The sequence below is a fragment of the Mercenaria mercenaria genome, chromosome 19, assembly GCF_021730395.1.
Source record: "Mercenaria mercenaria strain notata chromosome 19, MADL_Memer_1, whole genome shotgun sequence".
NCBI classification, from domain to species: domain Eukaryota; kingdom Metazoa; phylum Mollusca; class Bivalvia; order Venerida; family Veneridae; genus Mercenaria; species Mercenaria mercenaria.
Genome location: NC_069379.1, coordinates 31346285 through 31372607, shown reverse-complemented (window position 1 = coordinate 31372607; position 26323 = coordinate 31346285). Strand labels below are relative to the sequence as shown.

At 35.4% G+C, this 26323-nt stretch overlaps 1 protein-coding gene across 3 annotated transcripts in view; it reads left to right on the top strand.

Moving 5' to 3' along the window:
* LOC123542087 (uncharacterized) overlaps window positions 1-26323 on the top strand; it is a 166002-nt gene that overhangs the window by 19652 nt on the left and 120027 nt on the right. For all 3 annotated transcript variants that reach the window (XR_008368554.1, XR_008368555.1, XM_053530955.1), the window contains exons 11-26: window positions 1406-1544; window positions 2064-2215; window positions 6772-6940; window positions 7674-7834; window positions 11246-11399; window positions 13391-13539; window positions 14005-14172; window positions 14841-14997; window positions 15728-15891; window positions 16015-16182; window positions 16389-16556; window positions 17427-17600; window positions 19727-19894; window positions 20047-20226; window positions 20478-20657; window positions 22011-22187. Coding sequence is in view for 1 of the 3 variants with exons in the window: in XM_053530955.1 (XP_053386930.1) it covers window positions 1406-1544; window positions 2064-2215; window positions 6772-6940; window positions 7674-7834; window positions 11246-11399; window positions 13391-13539; window positions 14005-14172; window positions 14841-14997; window positions 15728-15891; window positions 16015-16182; window positions 16389-16556; window positions 17427-17600; window positions 19727-19894; window positions 20047-20226; window positions 20478-20657; window positions 22011-22187 (2628 nt within the window). In the remaining 2 variants the exon portion in view is untranslated. The remainder of the gene's footprint in view (window positions 1-1405; window positions 1545-2063; window positions 2216-6771; window positions 6941-7673; window positions 7835-11245; window positions 11400-13390; window positions 13540-14004; window positions 14173-14840; window positions 14998-15727; window positions 15892-16014; window positions 16183-16388; window positions 16557-17426; window positions 17601-19726; window positions 19895-20046; window positions 20227-20477; window positions 20658-22010; window positions 22188-26323) is intronic.

The window sequence follows — 26323 nt, the reverse complement described above, 5'->3', positions numbered from 1 at the left end:
TTTCATGAGATCTTCATGAATATTGGTCAGAATGTTCATCTTGATGATATCTAATTTAAATTCGAAACTGGGTCACGTGGGTTCAAAAACTAGGTCAGTAGGTCTAAAAATAGAAAAAAACCTTGTGACCTCTCTAGAGGCCATATTTCTCAATGGATCTTCATGAAAATTAGTGAGAATGTTCAGCTTGATGAAATCTAGGTCAGGTTCGTAACTGGGTCATGTGCGGTCAAAAACTAGGTCAGTAGGTCGAAAAATAGAAAAACCTTGTGACCTCTCTAGAGGCCATATTTTTCACGAGATCTTCATGAAAATTGGTGAGAATGTTCACCTTGATGATATCTAGGTCAAGTTTAAAAGTGGGTCACGTGCCTTCGAAAACTAGGTCATTAGGTCAAATAATAGAAAAACCTTGTGACCTCTCTAGAGGCCATATTTTTCAATAGATCTTCATGAAAATTGGTCAGAACTTTTTATCTTGATGATATCTAGGTCACATGTGCTCAAAAACTAGGTCACTATGTCAAATAATAGAAATAACGACGTCATACTCAGTTGAACACTGGGTCATGTGGGGATAGGTGAGCGATTCAGGACCATCATGGTCCTCTTGTTTATTTAGGTCATATGGCGACTTTCCAGCTTTGATGCTGGAGGAAAACCACAGGTGCCCTTCCGTGTATTTAACTTCACGGGCGGGCACATGGGCTGAACCATCGACCTTCCGTTAGCCAACTGCCTTCCTCACATGAAAAATTCAACGCCCCCAGGGAGGCTCGAACCCACATCCGTTAAGGGCAACTTTGCATTGTATGGATAAACTGAATGTAAATTACGAAATCAATAAAGCGAAACAAACAAACATATATTTCATTTTAAACATGTAAATGATCAATTTGTGTAGCTCTTTTTAGTGTAAATTTCTTAACACGAATAAGAACCTTTAAGGGCGTGAAGTGTCTCTTACATCTTCTTTGTTAGTTCTCCCTATTCACTCCATTGAAAATCATGGCGTTCATTTTGTATAAACCACACATATTAAGGCAACAACTTAACGACAACGCCGTTTCTTGATAACGTGCTGCTGATTTGATGATGCCCGCATGTATTCAGGAAGAACGTTTCTTAGAAAACGTCGAAGTTGTTCTGTCTGGTGAACAGAATGGGAAGCAGACTCTAATATTAAGTACAATAAAATGTGTGTAATTTATGAAAAAATACATGTTAACAAATGAAAATGAACTGTAATCTAAATATAAGAAATGAAAATCTATTCATATCTTCGAGTGTATATTTCTCCGCAAAGCGATGCTCTTGTTTTAATTAACATTTGCTCATTGCTAGAAAAATACATTGATGAATGATCCTTGCTCACAATGATGTTCAAATGCTGATTTATTCGTAGGTTATCCACTAGATATCAGCAGTTTTCGTAGGGTTGGGAATCGAATTGAAATTATGGTTGAAGGAGAATGGGGAACAATATGCTACGACGGTTTCGATTCGAATGACGGGCACGTTATTTGTAAAATGTTTGGAGAAAAGTAAGTATAATTGCAGACCGAGGAGACCATTACATACCTAAATGCTCATTTCTTATACCTTATAGAGTAACTTTTGAATCATGGTGACTTTTGAGCAGAGTTTCATCGGTTCAGGGTTTTCACCGGTCTCGTCTTTCCAGTTGAGTTTTACTACTGACAGTTTATGTGTTTTATATATTTTACTTTAATTGATTGTGTTGGTCACATGGGTTAAAATTTCCAATACAAATATTCACCATAGGCGTGGTCTCCAAACACTTTTGATGAACCTTAAGGTACATAATAACGACAATTTTGTCCCATGTTAAAAACATCAAGGTTTGTTTATGAAAGTTTCCTTTGCTTTGTTTTTCTTTTAACACCATATCTGTAATGTGCGTTAATAAGATCGCCTTTCCTGTTTAATTTGGTTTAAGTTTAAACACTTTAAGAACTCTGGAAACTAGTGTCAGGCACATAAAATGTAATTATGTTTCTTTTTCCTTTAAACACGTTGTCGTTGTTAACTTTTGATCAAAGCTACAAGTCACACACCAGAGGAGGGGATGGAAATGGGCCTATCTTCATACAGAACTTGATGTGTACTGGTTCAGAATCACATATAAGTGAATGCACATATAACGTACCAAACAACTGTACACACAAAGATGATGTAGAAGTTGTATGTACAGGTAAGGTTCATAGATTAAGAATGTTTGATGCTATTGATATTCACATAATTTCTTACAAGTCAACGCACTAATTTTACATAATCAAATCTAAAGTCAGTGACGATGCAATGTTTTTAAAACAGACGTGTAAATTTCGTATCGACTGTGTGACAATTTTGCTACAAAATTATAATCTGAACATATACTAGGGTGATTCAGTCAATTTTGTCATCGGTCCTCGTATTCTAAACTTATCATTCAGATCAAGACACTTTCTCGTCATCTCTTCACAGAATTCTTCCAGCAAAGAAAAACTTTCTCGAAGTCTCTCAGTCCACGAGGTTATGCTCAAAGAAAAAATCTGTCCTTTTCATATTGTAGAAAAACTAAAAAACAGCTCAGAAATTTTCTTGGGATAGCAACTTTACATTTTTGGAATATTTTTTTCGGCGCAATTTAAATGGTTGGACTATTGGTCTGGTGTCAGCAAATGGAAGACCCATCTAGCACATCTTTTTCTTTAATTTTAAACGGTCACTTAGGATGTGATGAAAGGGTCCATTCTGAAATGCCTATAACGTGAGTTTATAGCGACAAACTTCTGTCATACTCCATGTAAGAGTGTGTAAAATTCAATAGCGGATAACTTCGTCAACTGATTAAATCAATATTTATAGGGCATGTTGAGCAAACATCCGTCAACAAGAACATGAAACTGCGGTGCTGCTATGTTTACCTTAAATGGAAACCCATTTGTGACAGAATTTACTGAATCACTCTCGTATATATCTGCTGTCCATAGTAGAAGTCATCACTCATTGCTGCCATACTGCTCATCGAAAACGTATGCATAATCATAGATTACGCTCGAAGTGTTTTTCCTCTTAAGATACCAAAATGGGACTTTACTCTTTGTTTTGCTGTATCTCTGTGATTCCAACAGGTTTACAGATTTAAGTTCCTTTCCACTATTTCTATTTTGATGTAATGAGATGTAAGATCCGTATTCCTTGTTTAGGGAAGATTATAAAAGTTTTATTTAGATGTTATAGCCCAACTTTTTTGAGTTTTGAGACACGCTGTGTATCTAGTGTTCAGTTCTTATACAGCTGGACGTTATTCTTTCATTTTTGGTTATTTCTAACTAAGCAGGTGAGAATATCCAGGCAATTCTTAAAACCCATTGTGACCGAGCTGATTTTATATTTGTATTCTGTTTTGTTTTGCTTGACTATGCTGGCTGATTTATGGCATTTCGTTCTGTCGCAACAGAACGACGAACGCTGTTACTGCGCCCCGCCGAACGTCATTATGGGCCCCGTCGAACGTTGTTATAGCGCCCCGCCGAACTTCGCACCACCGAATTCGGCCCCGCCGAACGTCGCCCCGCCAAACACCGCCCACTAAACGTCGCCCCGCAAAATGTGACCCCGACGAAGGTCGCCCTGCCGAATGTCGCCCCGCCGAACGTTAATGAATTAAATTAGAGATAAAAGTTATTCAGTTTTAATACTAAATTTGTTAGTCCCTAATGAAGTATTAACAGAAGAAATTGCACACTCTTACCTTCACCCTCTTACCCCAAGACCAACCTTAAATCCCTCAGTTAGTCAATCAGTCATATTTTTAAATTACAGGGTTTTTATGACATATAGAAAGATAGAGGCCAATATGCGTGTGTTCGTCTGTCTTCCGTCCGTCTATTTTTTTTCTTACATTGGGAAAATATTGTACGCTTGCGTAAGTATGACGGGTTCTTGGAGCATGACCCTTGCATAAACCCCTCTTTCCCGGAAGGCGAAAAGAAGAGTTTGGCGGGCGACGTTTGGTCAGTGTGACGTTCAGTGAAGCGACGTATGGCGGGACAACGTTCAGCGGGGCGACATTCGTCGGGGCGACGTTCGGTTGAGCGACATTTGGCGGACGACGACGACGTTCTTTGGGGCGCCATAACTACGTTCAGCGGGGCGACATAACAACGGTCGACGGGGCGACATTCTTAAAACTTAATTTTTTGAAGAGTTCTTTATCTGTACTTAAAGAAGGAATCGTCACAGAAATTCACGTAGAAAAATACTGCTAACTTTACAGGCACATATCATTATAACAGTTTAGACAACAGTCTGGCTAAAATTTGTAAACGATCAATGTTACACCTGTTCATTATTCACTCGTTTTGAAAATTGATGGTGTGGTTACATTTAACAAAGTCAATTAAATCAATAAGAAGATTTTTGGAGATCACAAACATCAACCGAGTAAAATAAAAGCTGTCTCGTTTATAGCAGTCTAATTATGCATTGTAATACAATTTGCAAAACCAAAGTGGAACTGTGTTATACATATTCAATTTTGAACAGAGTTCATTATCCCAAAGGAATCCAAAGGATTACAACGCTTAACGTTAACTTTCACAGTTATCTTGACTCATGTCAGAGACAAGGTTTAACAAATCTGACTTTTAAGTGGAAATTATGTACACAGCTTGCTAGTTTCTGGGTCATATTTCAAAGTGTTTTTGGAAGGTTCTCAAAAGTTTTGTATAAATTTATTATGGCGTAACATTACTGAGACAGACCACATGTTTAGTGTGCAGTCCGTTTACAGTTGTACATTACGCTTTACTCCTTATTTGTGTCTTAAAGATAAAAGACTCCGTGATAGGCAGTTCTCAAAACCCACTGACAAAGACCTGAATCTTCAGGTCCGTTTTGTCTCGACCATAATGGTGTTTGTTTTATTGCTCTGCATCCTGCAAAGGCATTTTGTACAATGTCATGTGGTTATGATTCTTATAAATTTGTACAGGAGAATTTTTGTGTTTTATAAATTTTGTCTTTCGTTACAACTACGTATTTAAGTGATTCACTTCGCGGGGATAAGTTTTGTTTCCACTTTTGAACATTTTTGCGTAAGAGTTATATTTGACTTTAGCTCTCCGGTGTTGTTTTGGCACTGATTCTTTAAAGGAAAAGTCTCACCCTTTTATTTGATGAGTGTTTTTGTCTTGTTTTTTTATTTGATTTATTTAAATCTATGCTTTATGTATACATGAATAATTCTATCATTTACAAATACGTACATGCTCAAATATTGGACTTTTTTTCGAATTTGAAAACTGTGTTGTGGGAACGTGATTGTTTCTCTTTATGTCTGTCCTTGCTTTTTATACGTCCGTTTGAAAAACGGGACGTATTATGGGAACGCCCCTGGCGGGCGGGCGGGCGGCGTCCACAGACTTTGTCCGGATCATATCTTCTACATGCATGGAGGGATTTTGATGAAACTTGGCACAGTTGTTCACCATCATGGGGCGGAGTGTCATGCGCAATAATCAGGTCCCTAGATCTAAGGTCAAGGTCACACTTAGAGGTCAAAGGTCAAATTCAAGAATGAAAACTTTGTCCGGAGCATATCTTCTTTATGCATAGAGGGATATTGATGAAAGTTGGCACAATTGTTCATCATCATAAGACGGAATGTCAGGCGCAAGAACCAGGTCCCTAGGTCTAAGGTCAAGGTCACGCTTAGAGGTCAAAGGATACAAGAATGAAAACTTTGTCCGGAGCATTTCTTCTTCATGCATAGAGAAATTTTGATATAACTTGTAACAAATGTTCACCACCATGAGGCGGAGTGTCGTGCGCTAAAACCAGGTCCCTAGGTCTAAGGTCAAGGTCACACTTAGAGGTCAAAGGATACAAGAATGAAAACCTTGTCCGGAGCATTTCTTCTTCATGCATAGAGGGACTTTGATATAACTTGGCACAAATGTTCACCACCACGAGACGAAGTGTCATGCGCAAGAACCAGGCCCCTAGATCTAAGGTCAAGGTCACACTTAGAGGACAAAAGTCAGATACAAGAATGACTTTGTCCGAAGAATTTCTTCTTCATGCATGGAGGGATTTTGATGTAACTTGGCACAATTATACCCTATCATGAGAGGAAATGTCATGCGCAGTTCCTTTCTTAAGAATTACTTCCCTTTGTTGTTACTATAAATAGCTTATATTGTAACTTCTTCATTACTAGTCGTAGGGAAAAATCGAGACCACTTTTCTGTAGTACAACATGCATGCTACATTCAATTTTGACCAATCTCTATCTGGTAAAGATTTTTGTTTGGACTTACACTTTTTTTTTTTATCTTTTATTTTTTTAAAGATTAACTTCCCTTAGTTGTTACTATAAATAACTTTTATTGTAACATTTTTATAATTGACTGTAGGGAAAAACCAAGACCACTTTTCTGTGGTACAACATAGATGTTACTTTCAAATTTTAGGTGTATTTTAAGGTCTCTCTACCTGGTAAAGAGTTTTTGTGTGGACTTAGAAAAACAAAAGACTTACAATGATTACTAAACAACCACAAAATTAAATTTCATTTGCAATACAGCAGCTAGAGTAAAGAAATTTGCTGTGACGGGCGTATATTGTGACATTCTGGCACTCTTATTGTTGACTAGTATAATGCTGTTTCCAAAACCTTTGTGTGTGAAAATATCAATTTTGTTTATGCCAGTAGGATTCAAGGAACGACATAAACTAGCACTTGTATAATTACAATTTCAGACTATCCATTAAATATTAGTAACATTCGGCTTGCCAGTACTGTAAGTGGTCGACAGGGACGAGTTGAAATAGAAGTTGGAGGTGTGTGGGGAACAGTATGTGATGACGACTTTTCTAGAAATGATGCCTTAGTAATATGTCGAATGCTTGGATTGAATGTCTCGTATTCGTGAGTTTGGCATTGCATGTCTTATTTCATATTAATTGTTTAAAGTATGTTTAACGGATAAGGTATATAGATCTTTTGATAATATATTTTATTACTAAGAGCTCCTTTCTGCATTTGATATAGAACTGTTAAATGAATGCCACTAGTGAGTTAAAATAATTATTGAAACTCTGAGTTGCACAATTTAAATTTCAAATATTCTGGACTGAGTTGCAATATTGAGATTCAGCCTCGTTGCTTATTGTTCGGGATTTTAAACCTACCGTGTTGAAGCAGTCCAAGTTAGAACTATACCCAGATTTTTTTCGGTACAGAACGATGATTTCGAGTCATACTTCGTTTGAAGAATTTACATATGTCTAATTTCTATCTAATCCCTCTGAACATAATGTTGAAAAAATATCATGAAGTATGTGATTATTAAAATGTACCATTTTCTGAACGTTGTCGAAAAGAATTCCGAAACGCATAGATCTGATGATAAGATATATGTAAGTTCGTATAACTAAGTCTTGAAATATCTCAGTGGTATAGTGAGGCTCTACGAAAACCAGGTTTTAATAGTTATATATTTATGTTTCAAGAATTTAATGTCGAATTCATATCATAGAACAAGACTTGCTTTACGATAATTTATAAATTTACAAATAGTTGGCATTTGTTGCAAAAACAAACGGTTCTAAATTACTACAACAATGGTATCATATTTAACTTATATTTACCTTTTTCGCAGACACGCGCATTATTTTGGCAATGCTCACTATGGACCTGGAAATGGAACAATATTTGTGGATGACCTTTCCTGCAGTGGTGACGAATATCACATAAATGATTGTAGCTATTTACCTGAACATAATTGTGCTCATAACGAGGACGTATCAGTAATATGCCTAGGTAAAGTAGTATTACTTTAAAGCGACTAACCCACACATCGAGGTGTCAGATTTTAAGAAATCCAACTTTTACTATATTCACCTATATGCTGCAAATTCGATGTTCTAACAATGTTTTTTGCATCAGATTCTATTAAAAATCGTTGTTTTCCTAATAATTTCAAGATAAAAAAAATCGTTTACAGTTTCTGATAAGGGTTTCCCGGATAATAATAAAATGAAATTCCCGTCAGCGAGCACCTTGCAAACATCACGTGACAGTGAAAATAGAGCGCACACGTATGGTTATCACACAAAAAATATTATGACGTTTTGAAATATATAACAATAACGTAAAATGAAATAAAGTCAGTACACTTATGGTACGTTTACAATGTAGTCAGGGATTTCTCGTTGGCCGAGCGGTTACGTAATTCGTATTATACCATCTTGAGTTTGATTCACAGATCCGTTAAATTTGTCTTTAAAACTGTATCTAATTTCTTTTTCATCAATACGATTCAATGAAGACAAAACGAGTTAGTAAATCTAGTTCTAACACGTTCACTAAAATTATATATGTCACAACTGACACGTAATTATGTTAAAATACACTCCACCTTTAATATGATCTTATGTGTTTTAAGCTTTCCTGTGATATTTTTAAAGATGTACGGGTAAGTTTGTAAGTCTGATAAGTTTTATAGCAATCTTACACTTCACTTTAATAAAAGCATTGCCCGGCCATAATTTCAGGATCGATTGATTAAAGATACTTCTATTTTCTTTTTATGAAAATAAGAAACAAAAAAATAGATTAAACATACTTACACAAAGTATGTAATGCAAACTGAAAAAAAATGGGAATCGAACTCCCGACGAAAATAGAATACGAGTACCGTAATCGCTCGGCCGACGAGAACTCACTGACTAAATCATAAACTTAGTATATTGACTATATCTTATGTTGTTGTTTTGTTTTCACTTCTAAACGCCATAATGCTGTGCGCTACTTATAGTTCGGTGTTGAGGTCAACGATATCGATGATTTTGTACTTTTAATGATGAAACGGTCTGTTGTTTAGGTAATGTTATTCAGTACGATAGTGGTTCTTACCTAAATAAGGCATAGTAAATCATGCTGATTTCCCTATTCTGTAGACGAGTCTATAAATTGAACCTTCAAACTGCATGCGCAGTTTTGGTTTGCTGCCCACGTGATGATAGCGTCTAAAAATGTTGTCGCGCCTTGTTCTATATTGATCAATGTTTATGAAAATAATGCGTTGCAACGCTTTATATAAGTTCATGAGAAAAACTGAACAATTTGAATGTTCTCGTAATTCCGGAAACTATAAACTGGTCAACCGTTATGTTCCATATAAATATATGAAACAGTGGCGGCATTTTGCCTTTCGGTGATAAATAATTTTAAGAATCACAAATCACAATGTGTGGGTTAGTCACTTTAAACGCAAATTGATAAAACATTTGAAGTTTCACAGTAAGAAATATAGCGTGTAAATAAGTTGTTAAAGTGGTATAATACATATATCATCTGTGTGATACTTACGGTTTTGTATATGTCAATAACTGTCATTTAATAGGCAAGCTTAACACTGTTCCTGATATAAGTGGAGGATATTCGAATATTTTGCATGAATATAGATTTTATTTTCATCGAGTGGTATGAAAATAAAATATTTCACGATTTTCGTAGCCAAGAGTGAAATATATATTTTTTCATTCCTCATGCAAACAACTTGAATTTTCTGTTGATTATATATACACATGATTAAAACGTGGTTTGTTTACATTAAGAACAATTGACAACAACAACAATGCATTTTCCGTACAGCCAAAATCTAGTCTTATTTTAGAAGTAAACGGAAAACGTTACATTTACAGCATCCGCAAAAATATTAAATATAAAACTGTAGTTGCACACGTTGTGTACAACACGTAGTTCCCGATAATTTCAACATATTACTGCGATTTTTTTCTCTGGCGTTTCAAACGGTTTCCCGAGTAATGTTCCTTTGCGGAAGGTTAAATGTCGTGTATTCATACAAAAACGGGTTAGAATATACTTTAGGCGTGTTGCGATGATTGTCAATTCTATTTTTTGACTTGAAATAGTTTGCTTCCCTATCCATGTGTATTTTTTTCACTTTTAAAATGATACCAATGTCTCTGCCAATGGATACTTAAGAATACTAAAACAATTCCGGGGTACCAGTGAAAATAAAGAAAATATCTTTCACTGCAGTGAAAATATAGGGGAAAAAAGTTTCACTACAGTGAAAAATAAATACAACGAAAATATGTATTATTGAATATAATATTTTTCAGTATTTCATTAGTATGTATATAAATAGAGAATAATAGGTTAGTGCCGTAGATGAGACAGTTTATCTGGCGAGGCGGAGGAGGCTATCGGGTGAGCCGAAGGCGAACCTGATAACGTCCGTAGCCGAGCCAGATAAACTTTCTCCATCCTTGGCACTAACCTATTATTCTATTTATCTTGTCATTACTTCATTTTCCGATATTTGGCAAGTTATTTAACAAAAATAACTGTGCGACAACCGCTTTAATGACATCATATTCGTAATGACGTCACTTATATAATTACGTGATTACCAGCAAAATCGCAATAACTTCTTCGTTTTTAAATAAAAACTCATTATTTGACCACTCATTTTCTTAGTTCGGACATTTCCAACACAATGATGATGGTTTCGTTGCAAAATTTATATAATGACAATAATATCGATCATAAGGTCACATGATCAACTGACCGTATATCACTGGTCACATGATCAACTGACGGTATATCAAGAAAGATATACGGCATCCTGATATCGGGTCGAAAATACTGCAAGTGACAGGATAATAAAAAATATTATTTGCCTGCTCGCGTAGCTCAAAAGGTAGAACGTACTTCTAAGGATCGCGGATTGTTGGTTTGATCCCTGAGCAAAGCGTATGTCCTCTGTGACGATCTGATGAATGCATTGTGTCTGAATTCATTCGTCCTCCACCCCTGATACATGTAGAGAGATAGTTACTTACGGAGAACGGCAAATACTTGTACAGAAACAGAAACCAGCTGCTCGCCCATGAAGAAAAATAATGCCCGCAGGGCACCTAGTGACACACTTTTACCGTCAACAGATGGAAAGTCATTGCATATATTATAACTGTATCGTTGGGATGTCATAACTAACAAAAACAAATCGTTAAGATGACGAAAACTTAGCCATATGAAATGTCATTGTAGCCGTATATATTTGTTGTATCAAATATCTAAGTAAAGGCAGTAAGTCAATTGTTTCCTAAAAGTTGTACGTTCAGACCTTCTTCGGGTATATCCTTTGCAATATAGGACACATGTACTAAATGTTGAAAAGATGAATTTTACATTTTGCAGAGGATCTTAATGTTACGGACGCTAGACTTCTAAATGGGACTGGTCCCTTCGATGGTCGAGCGGAGATTAAAATAAATGATATTTGGGGTACAATATGTGACCACAATTTTGAGCTTTTGCAAGCGAACGCCTTTTGCAGCATTCTCGGAAAACGGTAAGTTTCTAAAGTCAAAAATATCGAAAGCATTTCTCTGTTTTCTGGTCGATATTAACACTTTTGTAGGAATAATAAGTTTGTTTGTGTGCGTACGTCTGGAAGAAGCCCGAGAGATTGCTAGAGACCGAGACAAAAGGTCAATGTCACAAATATATCCCAAGAGCTTCTGCAGAAGTTAATATTCAAAACAAACATTCATTATTGCATAAAACTTGACACGGAGGGTAAATGTATATTGCTTTTATAATTGATACCTAAACGATTCCTGTACAACTTTAATTTCCAAGGTGTTTACCTCGGAAACGGTCAAAATGTTTTAAACATTCATTACAGGGTCGAACAAATCAACATTACTGCCAACAGCATGTACTTAATGTTTGTAAAAAATCATTTTTATTTCCTGTTATTACAATTATAACATTAACCATACTTTTGCATGTGACTTAGAACTAGGTAAACAGAAACACAATTTCAAGAATATTATCTTACATTACATATGAGTTACATTAGTACAAACAGTAATTTATCGTACGAAGGGTTTGATCTGCTTCCAAGATGAATTATAAATTTGTTAGAAATTAAGTAGAAACAGACAGAGTGATCTTTCCCAAAATCATTGACAAGACTTATGCGAATACCAAAAAATAATAGACTTCTTCCTTACGATGAACTCGAATGCTACAGGGTAAACGGCAGTTTGTTTTGGTGCGTTGCTGTAACTGACACAGTAAAACATAGTTTGGATAAGATTGCATCTTTTATGCTACAAAAAATGGTTTAATATATGGAAAAAAGAAAACGCCGGTACAACATGCCCATGAGCGCAAGAATAAACATTCGGCCCTGGTTCAGCATGATTTCAAAAATAAAAATATGTATCAACAAACGGGAATTGCATTGTAAATACATTCTCCCGTTAATACGTACGGATCCAGTGAAGATAGCATTTTGTATGCAAAAATAGCTGTTTAAACGATTCACCGAATGTTTAATTTAACTAGGTCATAATAAAGTGCTTTTGTTTCCAAAAAATGTCTTGAAACATCTTGTAAATAAACAAATATTTGTATCTGTCGTTACTGCACTAGAGCATACATTGGAGCAATTTCATGACATACTTTGCATTTGTTACAAGTATAACATCAAGTAACATAAAATAACATTATGTAACATGGTTATAGATCGTGAAATATATATTTTTACTGCACCACTTGGCCCGTCCTCTAGGTGATTTAAAAAAAAATGAACTAGCAATAGGGACCACTTCCCAGACACATGCAACATAAGTAACGTCCATCGAACATCCTTGTAACCTCATAGTAATATCCATCTAACACAACCGAGGACGTTTATTGGTAAAAAACAAGAAATTGGGTGTAACATTCGTAACATTTTGAGTAGAGATATACACTTTTTCGACGTCACATCGAAACAGTCATAAATTAAGTTTGCATATATAGCTACATTCGTAATTAATGTTATGTATTAGCAGCTTAGTTTTAATAGAAGACAGCCAGTTGTTAGTGGTAGTACACTTTTATACTTCTATGTTTACCTGTGCATGAATACAGATTATAGTATTTGGATATTTGCAAACAAATTATATGATTTGTCATTGAAACTATTGGTATGACATCTGTTTTGAACGGGACATGCCTCCAGTGTAACATTTGACATCAGTTGCCACATAAAAATAAACTAGTATTGTTCACAAGTATGTTTTGATGTGTATGACACAATGAGCTGCAAAATACTTTGAAGTCTTTATAGAATTTCATTAGCATGTCTAAGGCTTTTAGTTTTTTTTTTTTTTTACATATTTTATCAATTGTCTTGTTCCCGGCAACGCGGAATCACTTTTCCAGTATAATTTAGACTAATTTCTAGCCCATGTGAATCTTTTGAAACAATGAACATAAATCAGCAGCTTTCAGAATGATATTGCTGTTCTTAATTATTGTGATATAGCAGTTCGCATTTATTCCTAGGGCCACCCAACGCTTTACCGGTGCCAGGTATGGTCAAGGTAGTGGTATAATATATGACGTATCCTGTTTAGATATGGAAATAAGCAGTTGCCGGTTCGAGATAGCAGACAGATGTACCCATGAGAGAGACGCGTCAGTTGTATGCAACGGTATAAAATCATCAAATTTTCCTTTCCTGTATGAGCACTTACAAGCATCATAAAAATATTCTTCTTTTTATAATAAAATATTGAAATATATAGATGACCGTGTTAAACATGTTTTACTATTATTTTAAGATATCAGCGTTTTACGTTTCCACCAGTAAAAGAAAAACAAGAATTGATCGAACATGCTGTTTTGGTAAACTTATTTATTCAACAATAATATTAAAACATTATGTACAGAGAGATAATTTCCCTTTTGAACTTTAATCAGTCGTACCTGTTTTGTATGCCCTACGCTTTGAGTGTAACTGAATTAAACTTGAAATGTTTGGAAGCAACACTAGTAAAGTAAAATATGTAAATGTTTACACTGTAACTATACATTGTAACATTGAACTGAACTGTCCATTAAAAATGACATTCGTTATCTAATGTACGCATTACATCATATTATGTGTACATTTCTAGATTGTGGTGAACCAGAAATCTCACACTGGGGCGTAGACTACTTTACATATAATGGATCAACCTTATATGCAGACTGTTCATATTACAAGTCGTATGTTGGTACCCTAACACTGTTGTGTAACAATGATACCGATCAATGGGAAACAGTAGGAGCATGCAGAGAATACAGTATGTTTGCTTCTTTTCAAACAACCTTAGAAGATCGCTTCTAAACAGTTTTAAAAATGTTTTACAAAAATATCTTTTTGGCATATGCTACATAGAGAAGAAAACTGAATTTTGAGGAAACGATCAACAATAACAATTTACATCTTTAATGATATTACTAACATTGTTGAGATTCGAATTACAAAAGTAATATCAATGACTTTTGTCTCAGTTTATGTGGAAAAAGAGAGGGCATTATTTTTTCAGACTTATCAACGTACACGTTAAAGTCAAATGCATTAAGGGTTTGCTAAGCATAAAATATGAAACCTTTGATTTATAGAAACGTGCATTGAAAATACACGTGTCACGTCGACAGCGATTTTTCTTACATATTACCTTTGCCTGTCACCATAGTCAGTAAATATCATCATAAACTTCGGAGTTTAGAGAGTGGTCGGATTTGTTGTAGTTAATACCATCGATGGTTTTTTTCTCACGCACGCACGCTCATTCGCACACACACAGACACACACACGTGATTTTATTTTCTTGTTGTGGCCCATTGAAGGCAGTGTCCGAAAATGTTTAGATTATAAAAGTTATAAATAGCATTTACGACCATTTTTGTAGGATATGGATTTGCTTTAAATCATATCATGATTCTTTTTTGATCTCATTTTTTGCAGGCTTCCCGCTTGATATAACCGGCGTCCGCCTTGTTGGTGGGGAATCTATATCAAGGGGAAGAGTGGAGATCCTTTCAATGGATACATGGGGAACAATTTGTGATCATTCATTCGGAATGAATGAGGCTGATGTGATTTGTTCAATGGTTGGCTTTCCGTAAGTTTTTTTTTTCAAATCAAAAAATGTGTGTATGTTTTCTGCACGTAAAGTTAGTACGTCAAATATCCGATGACGTTACGTTATACTAAATCTCATGGCATATCTTTTGAATTCAAATTTTAAATGAATATGCTATTGATGAATAAAATGAGAAAAGGTTAATTCTATGATCTTCTGTATTGTATATTATTTTGAATCACTTTCTACTCACTGATGTGAGTTGGAAACCTCGCTATATTTGTGTAGAGGTCTTTTATGTCCGGAAAAGTAAAATTTAGACACAAGAAATATTAATTTTATTACACTTTTTGGTTTTGATCTGTAAGATAAAACAAAGACAATCTCTCACAATCATTAAGATAGTGACTATTTTTCTAATAAATATTCTCTGACCATTGTTTTAATATATTAAATGATATAAAGCTTGTTTACAAACAAAGGTCAACCAGTGGAAGGGTCAATGTGAAGGCTTTGTGCATTTATATAGAGAGATGTGTTTCCATTTAGATTTAGTTTTTTATACATATTTTTGTTCCTTTGTTTCTAACTAAATTTCATATATCAGTTAACACAAAATTACTTTAAAATGTAGGTGTTCAGTGTAACCTAGCATGACTACTTAGTAACAATATGTATTTAAAGTGCAAGAACAAAGCAGCAACGTATAATCTTATAGATTTTTTCTGAGTATAAATGTTATTATATATAACAACTGGATTTTTGGTAGTCCCGCAGTTATGTACTACACATCAGCATATTACGGTGAAGGTACGGGACCTATATTTGTGGACGAGCTTAATTGTGGAGAAAACACGTCGCACATTAACAACTGCACCTACAATACATATGACAGCTGCGGCCATGCGGATGATATATCTGTAGTTTGTTCAGGTAAATGAATTTTTGTTGTCAGATATAGACGCTTCAAATCCTCTGTAATAATGATATTGGTATGGAAAATGAAAAAAAAATGTTCGAGTCCATGTACAAGTCAGATGCATTTCTGATTTTTAGAATGTGAAGGTCTGGAGGTAGACAATGGATTCATTAATTCTACCGTGAACAGGTATGGCGACGCGGTTGAAGTCAGTTGTGCCAGAGATCATAAACTAAACGGGAATTCTGTCATTATCTGCAACAGTGATGGTTCTTGGAGCGATTACCCAACATGTTCAGTCATTGGTATGCCATTATCTTGTTGATCAGTGTCAAAAATGTCGAAACGGTTCACTTTGAGTTCATTAGTAGTACATTATATGCATACAGTGTTCAGCTTAAAAGAAGTCTCTAGATCATACTTTCAATTACTTTTGTCAAAATTGTACTGTCTGCTTAAATTTTTTTTTTTTTACTTAACAACTATGAGACGACTGCATTGTTATCCATAGATTGCGGAGACCCTACTCCGGATCACGGGTTTAGTAACGCATCTACCACTTTAAATGGAACGGTAGTTTCTGTTGAGTGTTACGAGGGATATAGTACAGTTGGTGACAATATTATCAGTTGTCAAGAAAATGAAACCTGGACAGATGAAACAGGATGTGAAATTAAAGGTATTTTCAGTTTTTCTACATTTGACATACATGGCAATAAAACATTTGTATTTGATCAGAGATCAATTTGTATTTGTTGTGCATTCCATCTGGCACAGCCGCCGAGCATATTTACTAAAAGCAATATTGTTTTATATGTATTATATTTTCTCACGTATCGGACAGAAAAATCTCTATTTTTAGAAATGCTGGAAAATCTTATCTCACATGGGTTATCCCACACTCCTGTGACGGACTACTTCATGCACATATTATACATATTATTTATGTAAAATAATTAAAAATCAGGTACCTTTATCTTTTCTCTCCGTTCCTTATAGTGTATTTCTCGATTCAAAATTCATTACTTTATGATAAGAACGTACCGTTACGCTACAAACGATAAAACTAAAGCGGAACTTTGTTATTGTGCGTCACTGAAATGTCCTGACGTCACTTCTGCTTACGGACGTGAATTTCCCGCGTTTTAAATAGTTTCATATTTTCATGCTTGTTTTTATTGTTTCTGTTGTGGTAAGTGAGAAATAGAATCCATCATTGGTGTTCGGTGAAGATCGGAAATCCCAAACCTCGGGCGCACCGCTCAAGTCTTAAACTCGGCACAGCCTCGTTTAAGACTTGAGCGGTGCGCCCTCGGGTTGGAATTTCCTGATCATAACCGAACACCAATGACAGATTCTCTATATCATCTGATATTTTCACACGTTGCAAGCTCATTCTCTATCAAACCAGTCGACGAATATAAACATCATTGCTCTCACATTAAGAAATTTTCCTCTGGAAGCTATACAAACCGCAGCATGCTGTTAGGTATGAAAAATAAAAGTGTTACAAGTTAGTGAATGTTGAGTTATCGTATTTGTTATGCAGATTGTGGATATCCTAGTGTATCATATGCAGAAGTGACCTTACCTGATAACAAGACAACATACGGTGAAACAGCTCGTTTAAGTTGCTGGACTGGATATGCCCTCACTGGTAATCCTGCTGTTACGTGCCTATCAAATGGAAGTTGGGAAATTATGCCTACATGTACAATTGTTGGTATGTGATATTTTTTTTGAAATTCCAAAAAGGAACTCTCTTTATAGACAAGTATTTTTTAAGCGACTAACCCACACATGTTGATTTGTGATTTTTAAATAATTTAGCACCGAAAGGCAAAATGCCACCGCTGTTTCATATATTTACATGAAACATAATTGTTGACCAATGTGTAGTTTCCAGAATTTCGGGAACATTTGAGTTTTTTGCAGTTTTTCTCACAAAATTTTATAAACCGTTGCAACGCTCTTTTGTAAACATTGATAAATATAGAACGAGACGCGATAGTATGTTTAGACACGATCATCACGTGGGCAGCAAACCAAAACTGCGCATACAGTTTGAGGTTTCAAGAATAGACACGTCTACCTGTTAGGGAAATCAACATGATTTACTTTGCCTTATATAGGTAAGAACCACTATTAAACTGAATAACATTGCCTAAACAACGGACCGTTCCTATATTAAAAGTACAAACACATCTCTGGTCTCAAAACCGAGCTATGGTAGCGTACAGTATAATGGCGTTCAGAAGTGTAAACAAAGCAATAAAGTTAAGTCAATACATTAAGTTAACGATTTAGTCAGGGATTTCTCCTTTAATGAGCGGTTTCGGTATTCGTATTATACCTTTTCGTCGGGAGTTCGATTCCCGTTTTTCTCAGATTGCATTACATATTTTATGTAAGTTTGTTTTTCACCGGTTTTATTGTTCTTTTTTCGTATATTATTAGTAGTACTTTTAAATTAATCGCCCGTGGAATGCTTTTATTAAAGTAAAGTGTAAGATTGCTTTACAACTTATCAAACTAATCCGTACAGCTTTGAAATATCACAGGAAAACTTAAACAAGAGCATCGCCTACGGGTGCTATTGCTCGTCTGCAAGTGCTGAGGAATGTGTAAGAAAAGAGTTATAATTTCTGAGTACAAAAATGACCATAAAACTAACAAAACGCATATCATAGTTATGGGTCTTGGCCTACATAGTCTCCTAATGATGATAAACAATTGTGCTACGTTTCAAAGTTGTTGCCTTAACAGATAAGGTTGACCTCAACAAAAAATTTAACCAAAGCCGACGCCGACACCGACGCCGACGATCAAATGACGATAATACTTCGTATTCTTTTTCCCAAAATCAGACGAGCTAGAACATTAGACCATATTAAAGGTGAAGTGTATTTAATCATAATTACGTGTCAATCGTAATATATTTAATTCTAGTGAACATGTAAGAACTAGATTTATTAAATTGTTTTTGTCTTAATTGATTCGTATTGAAGAAAACTAAAAATAAATGCAACGGGTCTGGGAATCGAACTCGCGAAGAAAAAGTAAAATACGAATACCATAACCGCTCGGCCAACGAGAAATCAAAGACTTCATCGTAAACGTACTAAGTGTACTAACTGTCGCGTGATTTTTGAAAGGTGCTCGCTGACGGAAATATCATTTTTTATAAACCGGGAAACCCTTATCGGAAATTGTAGACGAATGTTTTTATCTTAAATCTTTATTAGTTAAATAACAATTATTAACAGAATTTGATGAAAAATACATTGTTAGAACATCGAATATGCAGCAAATAGGTGAATAAAGTAAACTTTGGATTGTTTTTTAATCTGGCACCACGACGTATGGATACGTCGCTTAAAAGTAGTACTATTAATCGTTTTAAGTTTTTTTTCACACGCCAACACTCCACCACACGCGTATTTCGTGAATCTTAGTTACTTAATTGTGTCCTTCATTATTCTGTGCTTTTGTCCATCGGATGTAATTGTGATCGCTTAGTCCGTCCGGCCGTCCATTACTGATACGTAACACAGCCAAGCATCCGTCCAGTAATAAGTGTACAAAGCATTAACGGAGTACACAAAACAATAAAGAGTTAAATAAAAAATTCTATAAAAGTAGGATTTCCTAAAGGAAAAGAAGACACTCAAGCCTGGTCTTGCATCACTACCTGTTATTTATATCACAGTCCTACTGCACGCGGCAATATTGTTCGTGAGATAGGTATAGGTGTTGGCCTTTACCTTCCTGACACAAGCTCAGGACTGATTTCCATGATACACAAATGGAGACTACTAATCCGCAATAAATCTATTTAATATTTTGCAGATTGCGGTGATCCTACTCCGATCAAAGGATCCTCAGACAAAAACGAAACAACCTTTGGCACTGTCGTTAAGGTAACGTGCGATCCTGGGAACAACATCATCGGGAACTCGACAATTACTTGCCAAGACGATGGAACATGGTCTGATAACCCAGTCTGTGATGCAATAGGTATAAAAATGAAAACAAACTGCTATTTCTGTTCGCAGTACGCATTTGTTCTCTTAGCAATGATAATAAAATTTTGTTCGCACGTTAGATGTATTAGATCGATATTAATTTTTTTTTATTTTTTGTTATAATGCGATGTGTTTCGTTTCAAGATTGCGGCTTGCTGTCAGTGCCAAACGGTAAAGTAAACGATTCTCAAGGGACTACAATAGGATCAGTAATTAAAATAACGTGTGACGAAGGATACAATATAAAGGGTACATCATTTGCCACATGTATGGACACTGGAACGCGTGCTTATTGGAACTTCACGGGTGATTGCGAAATACAGGGTATATAAATTAGTAATTCTTACTCATACATGTAATATCGCTTTACTTGTCACTGCCTGAAAACAATTTATTTTTATTCCAATTAATTGCTTACTGATTGCTGTTTGTTTATAATACATGTTTAGGGTGGCAGTTCTTTACATATTATATTCTTGTTTTATGCTTTAATGATACAAAATAGTTAGCATCTTGTTGTCTACAAATTCTAAATGACACTTATTACATTTCCTATTTATTGGATGTTTTTAAAGTCTGTCAAGACCCTACACCTGACAATGGGCGTATATCTAAAACTGATGGTAACATCAGCTATGTGTTTGCAAATTACGCTGAAATAGAATGCAACACTGGGTACAAAGTGCATGGAGACAATGTGATAACGTGTGAAGCTGATGGTGAATGGAGTGATAACACAACCTGTGTGATATTTGGTAAGACTTGTTGATTGTATAGTATAATGTAGTATAGGACAGTACAGTCGGGTTTAAATCTGATTGTCAGTGTAGTTGTTTCCTTGTTTTCAGTTTTTATGTGTGATATGTTTGGATAAGGATAATAGAATCCCTTCAACAGGGTTTTAGAAATTTGTACTGGCAGCCCATTTGGCAAGCAACATTATTGTCTAGGAGCTCTATTTAGCTCTATTTGCTTCATGTTTGTATTCTACTGTTGGATTGAATGCGTAAATATATAGTGTTTTATAATTATGCTGTTATAGATTTTGTTTTCTGGAAAAGCCATTACTCAGCAATTTCTCGAGGATTAGCAGGTAAAACAAGTTAAATTGGGAATTCGTCTCCCTTATGTTAGGTTATGTAAAATGGTAATATAATTAAAAGAATGGTCTTTCAGATTTTATAAACTTGCAAATCCCCCCTTTCAGTATCAACTGCAAGTTATTTGTATAAACAAATTCATATAAAGTCGATAAATAATTTTGTCTGTTTCTAAACATTTTTTAATTAATAGATTCATTAAAGATTTAAAACCGAGTATTTTACGCCCCTCACTTTATTGGCACCGTGTATTCACTTATCCGAATTTATGATTGTCAAAATTACATCATAGTTTCTAAAATGAACTTGCAGATGTCGATTTGTGCATGCTATTCAAGCATTTAAATTCAAAAGCACAAACACGATGTAAGCATCAAACAATGCCGTGATCCAGCGATTTCCTCTCGAAAATCCGACAAATATTGACGTCAGCGAAAACGAAAGTAAACTTAAAATTATTAATGCATCCGGCGGGTATTAAACATAAATATAAACAAGCGGATAATTGACTGCCAAAATTATGTATTGATTTTATTACTACTCAATATGGATTTTTATTTAGCTCGGCGTTAACACTCTTAAGAATTTAATAGCCGAAACAGACGTTTTGTTAGCCACGGACTCCGGACAATGGATTTCTGAAACCCTACGTTCGATGTTTTTATTCATATGACGTCGCTAAAACAAGCACGTGGGGTTGTCCGAGGTAATACTTCCAACTGAAAGACTCAATTACACTGAGTCTGATATAAATTTGCTTTGTTCCTTTATATGCTCAAGCTGATCTCATGAACTGAGTTTGCTTATATTGTTGTACAACTTTTATAGTTGAATGACAGATTATCAATCGAAACGTTTGCTACGAAAATGATTATACTTAAAGAAATCGCATTTAATCCAGCAGAAACAAAGTGCGCAGTATGTTACAAATAAGCCATATCTATTTTGTACACGTTACATATTTTTTACAGTTTTATTTTTTTTTCTTTCATTCTTTTTTTTCGTTAGACTGTGGATCACTTACGGCACCTTTACATGGAACTATGGCCGATTTGCAAGGGACAAAGTACCATGCTGAAATAAGATTTAGCTGCAATGAAGACTTTCTTCTTCTTGGCGAAGAAAGTACCGTATGTGAAGAAACAGGAGAATGGAGTAATGAGACTCCAGCATGTGTAGCTAAATGTGAGTCAAAGCAAAACATAATATGTACTGAATTTATCAAACAAACAAGAACCGGCTTAGTCTGTTCAATAAAATATTCTTTTTTTTCCGACTTCAACAATATTTCATTTTAGTACTCTTAATCAGATGAACAAAAAACTAAGTCACTTGAATGTCCCCCGGGGGACACAGAATTAGGCCGCTTCTTTCCGCCCATCATTCCGAGTCAACGTTTGCATATTTAGATGGCTATAGGAACGAAAGGTACTGTACATTTTCTTCGATGTCATTCATTCTGTTAGCTTTTGTGCTGCTACTTGTCATTTACGTGGCTTACAGAACAATACGGAGAAGAATAATAGCTGCATAAATACCTAATTGTAGGAACGTTCGTCCGTCCGTCTGTCATACTTCCTGTCCGGTCCATAAGCATGCCATTCATGAAGGGAGTTTAAAACAACTTTGTCTAAATGTTTCCCATAATGAGACAACGTGTCATGCTTAAGACCCATACCTCTAGCTTTAAGGTCAAAGTGAAATTTAAAGGTCAAATGTAAACAGGGTATGTTTCGTATTCTGTCAATAACTCTGCCATTCAACAAGTGTTTTCAAAAGTACTTAGCACAAATTTTCCCTGTGATAAGGGGACGTACCGTGCAGAAGACTCAGACCCCTAGCTGTAAGGCCGAGGTCACACTTAGTTGTTTTTAAAAATGTTAAAATGGTATGTTTCATTTCTGATCCAGAATTCTGCTATTCATCAAGGAATTTTAAAATTGTTCGGCAAAAAATTCCCTGTAATGATTTAGATGACCTAGGCCCCTAGCTCCAAAGTCAGTCCTACTTAGAAGTCAAAGTTAACAGAGCCTGTCTTTTTAACAGTCAGTAACTAAACCATTCATCTGGGGATTTTGAAATTATTTGTCAAAACTGTTCCTTTTAATGAGTTGATGTATCACGTGTAAGAGTCAGACCCCTAGGTCCAAGGTTAAGTTCAATATTGGAGAATATTATTTTGTTAACTATTTTATGCATAGGTGTATATTTAGAAAACATGGCATAGATATTCACCATTACAAGACATTGAGTTATATGCAAAGGTCAATGTTACAGACACCAAAATAACATTTAACTAGTACAATAAATGTGTTTATATCAGTTTCCCACTGATTAGAGATGAAATTATATTTTAGATGATTGGTATTGATAGATATAAAAAGCTATTAATAATTACCTACCGGCTTCTTTGTTCCGATGATGTCTATACATACCTTATAGACCACTTAAGAAGTCTGTAGCAATTTCCAGACCTGTCCTGCCTCTACTGTTTACACGAAAATGACGACAAATCGCAAGTGCATGTAGCGGGAATCGTACCCGAGTCGCTCGGATGATATTCCAATGCGATAACCACTGAACCAAATTGTCGACACACTTATGCCTTGCCAGAGATTATATTTAAAGTTATGCGTAAGCGATCGAAAAATTGCAGTAGAATCATGAGAAATCCGTGTCTTTCATTTAAGGTGAACGCCTGAATGACTCCGTACATGTAGTATCACTTGTTTAAAAAAATACATTTAAGCGAAAAGTTTCCAACCAGTTTTGTATATTTTGAAAAGTGACCTTAACATGACTTTACAGTAAAGTTTTACCATTCAATTCTAAAAAAAGTCGTGATATTTTTCTGAAAGTTGATACGGGCGAACGTCCGTCTAGGAGGAGAATGCTTCATGAAACAGGATATTTTATTTTACAATGAAAAATAATGACAATGATATAATAGCAAAAAATACAAACAACACAAATTTCCTCCAGGTTAATCATTAATCTGCTATTGTAAATTGTGACGATTTTCTGTACAATCAACATTGAACATAAATTTAGAAAATAGTCCTGTTTAATGATCGTGATGCACTCCAAACGTTTCTGAAATAAGACTGTTTAAACATATTTAAAGGCAGAAGTTAGGTAGTGGCAATTGAAGGGTAACTGGTCAAAGTACATTTCTTGTTTTCTGAAAAATGTTCTTATTTTGCTGAATGTCGTTAATTCATATCAAATTAACAGTTGACATTTTATGTCTTTAATCTTTCGCCTGCTGAATTTCTATAATGGACTAGTCCATTTTACAATTTGGGCAATGCCAGTTATTATTTGAAGATATGTTCACTGGAACAGAACTGACAAGATAGTGAACAGTGTAGAACATGATTAGACTGCACGGATGTGCAGGCTAATCTTGGTCTGCGCTGGTCACAAGGGCAAAATCATTTGCCGACAGTAGGCTAAAGGTTAAATATCATAAGGTATTTTGCACTGTACAACGTTTCCTGGATTCACAAGTATCTGACAACTTCTTCACGTGAATCAGATGTGGAGAGACCTCGAGCTACAAGCCTCTTAATTAATAGTTTAACTCATTACTTTCATTTTCAAGAAGACTGAAGCTTTTGATATATTCTCGCTGGCGTGCAGGTTTTTAGCACATTACGTTGTGTCTTCTTGGCGTGTGCCTGATCAAGGTATATTATGACAGCATTTCTTGTGATAATGTAACGATTAATCAATATCAATACTTTTTTATATAGCAATGTATATTTAGGTAACAAATTAAAGAACTAAATTAACTAGAAGTTTCTTATAATAATTATGAAAAACAAGACATGTCGCTATTGGTGACAAATGTCCCCCCCCCCCCCCCTCGCGAAGTAGGCCCAGAATATCACAGTTGTATGGGCAAAAAATTACATATCATTTTGTGACCTTGACCATGCCCTAAGAGGCCTCGGTCATAAACCTGACACATCTCCTCAATATGGTTACCATTTGTGTCAAATTATTTTCCAATTCCTTGATAAATGACAGATTTATGGACCAGACAAGAAACACCTTTGACTTCTTAGTTTGACATTGGCCTTGGAGCTAGGGGTCTGGATCTCGCGCATGACTCCTCATTTTATTATATGGAACATCTATGCCAAGTAATTTCGAAATCCCTTCACCAATAGCAGGGTTATTGACCGGACAAGAAACAAACTATGTTAACCTTTGACGTATAATTGTAACCTTGACCTTGGAGCTAGCTAGGGGTCTCGGTCTTGCTCATGACACATCGTCTTAATATGAGGAACATTTATGCCAAGTAATTTCAAAATCCCTTTAATGAATTAAAGAGTGATAAACCGGATACGAAACATACTCAGCTAACTTTTGACTTAAAAGTGTGAACTTTACCTTTACCTTTGAAGCTAGGGATCAGGGTTTTAAGCATGACACACAGGATCATTATGATAAACATTAATGTCAAGATTTTTCAAAATCCCTCCATGGATGGCAGAGTTATGGACCGGACAGGAAACAGACCTTGTTAACTTTTGACCTCCTAGTGCGACCTTGACAATGACGCTAGGGGTATGGGTGTTGCGCATGACACGTCGTCTCATTTTTGTAAACATTTATGCCAAGTTATTTAAAATCCCTTTATGGCTGGAAGACATACATCCCGGACAAGAATTTAGCGGACGCACACTCGCACGGACGGACAGTGCGATTTTTATATGCCCTTCTTGCGGGCATAAAAAACTTATAAAATACCATTCGCGTCAATTTGTGACTAATTGACCAGACGCACATTAATGATCTCAGAAAGGGACTGTAATCTTCCGAATATTTCCCATAAGGTGCACGGATTTTTCATGCAAAACAAAATGTCATATCCCTGTTGCTGACAAATATATTTACAGGTACGTAGTAAGTTGCGTTTGTTGTAGCACATATTGTCTTGTTCCTTCTTCTAACTTAATGTTTGTAATCATACATACACATTACAAACGTTCTTCATATCCGAAACCAATCTGCACTTTGTAAAACAAAGAAGCATGTAGGTGGGTCAGATATCATTCATGGAATAGGTCTGCATAGTGTTTATAGACCTGTGAGGTGATTTGAAAACCACGCTCGCTCCGCTCGCTCGGTTCACAAATCCCTAATGCATTAAATAGAGATTTCTTTAAACACAGAGCAAAACTTAGATTTATAGATATTATTGGACATGTTTCTGTATTCTATAATAACAAAATACTGTAAAATTGGGTAAATAAGCGAATATTCGAATATAAGCGCATACCAAAAGCAATTGAATACTGCCGTACTGT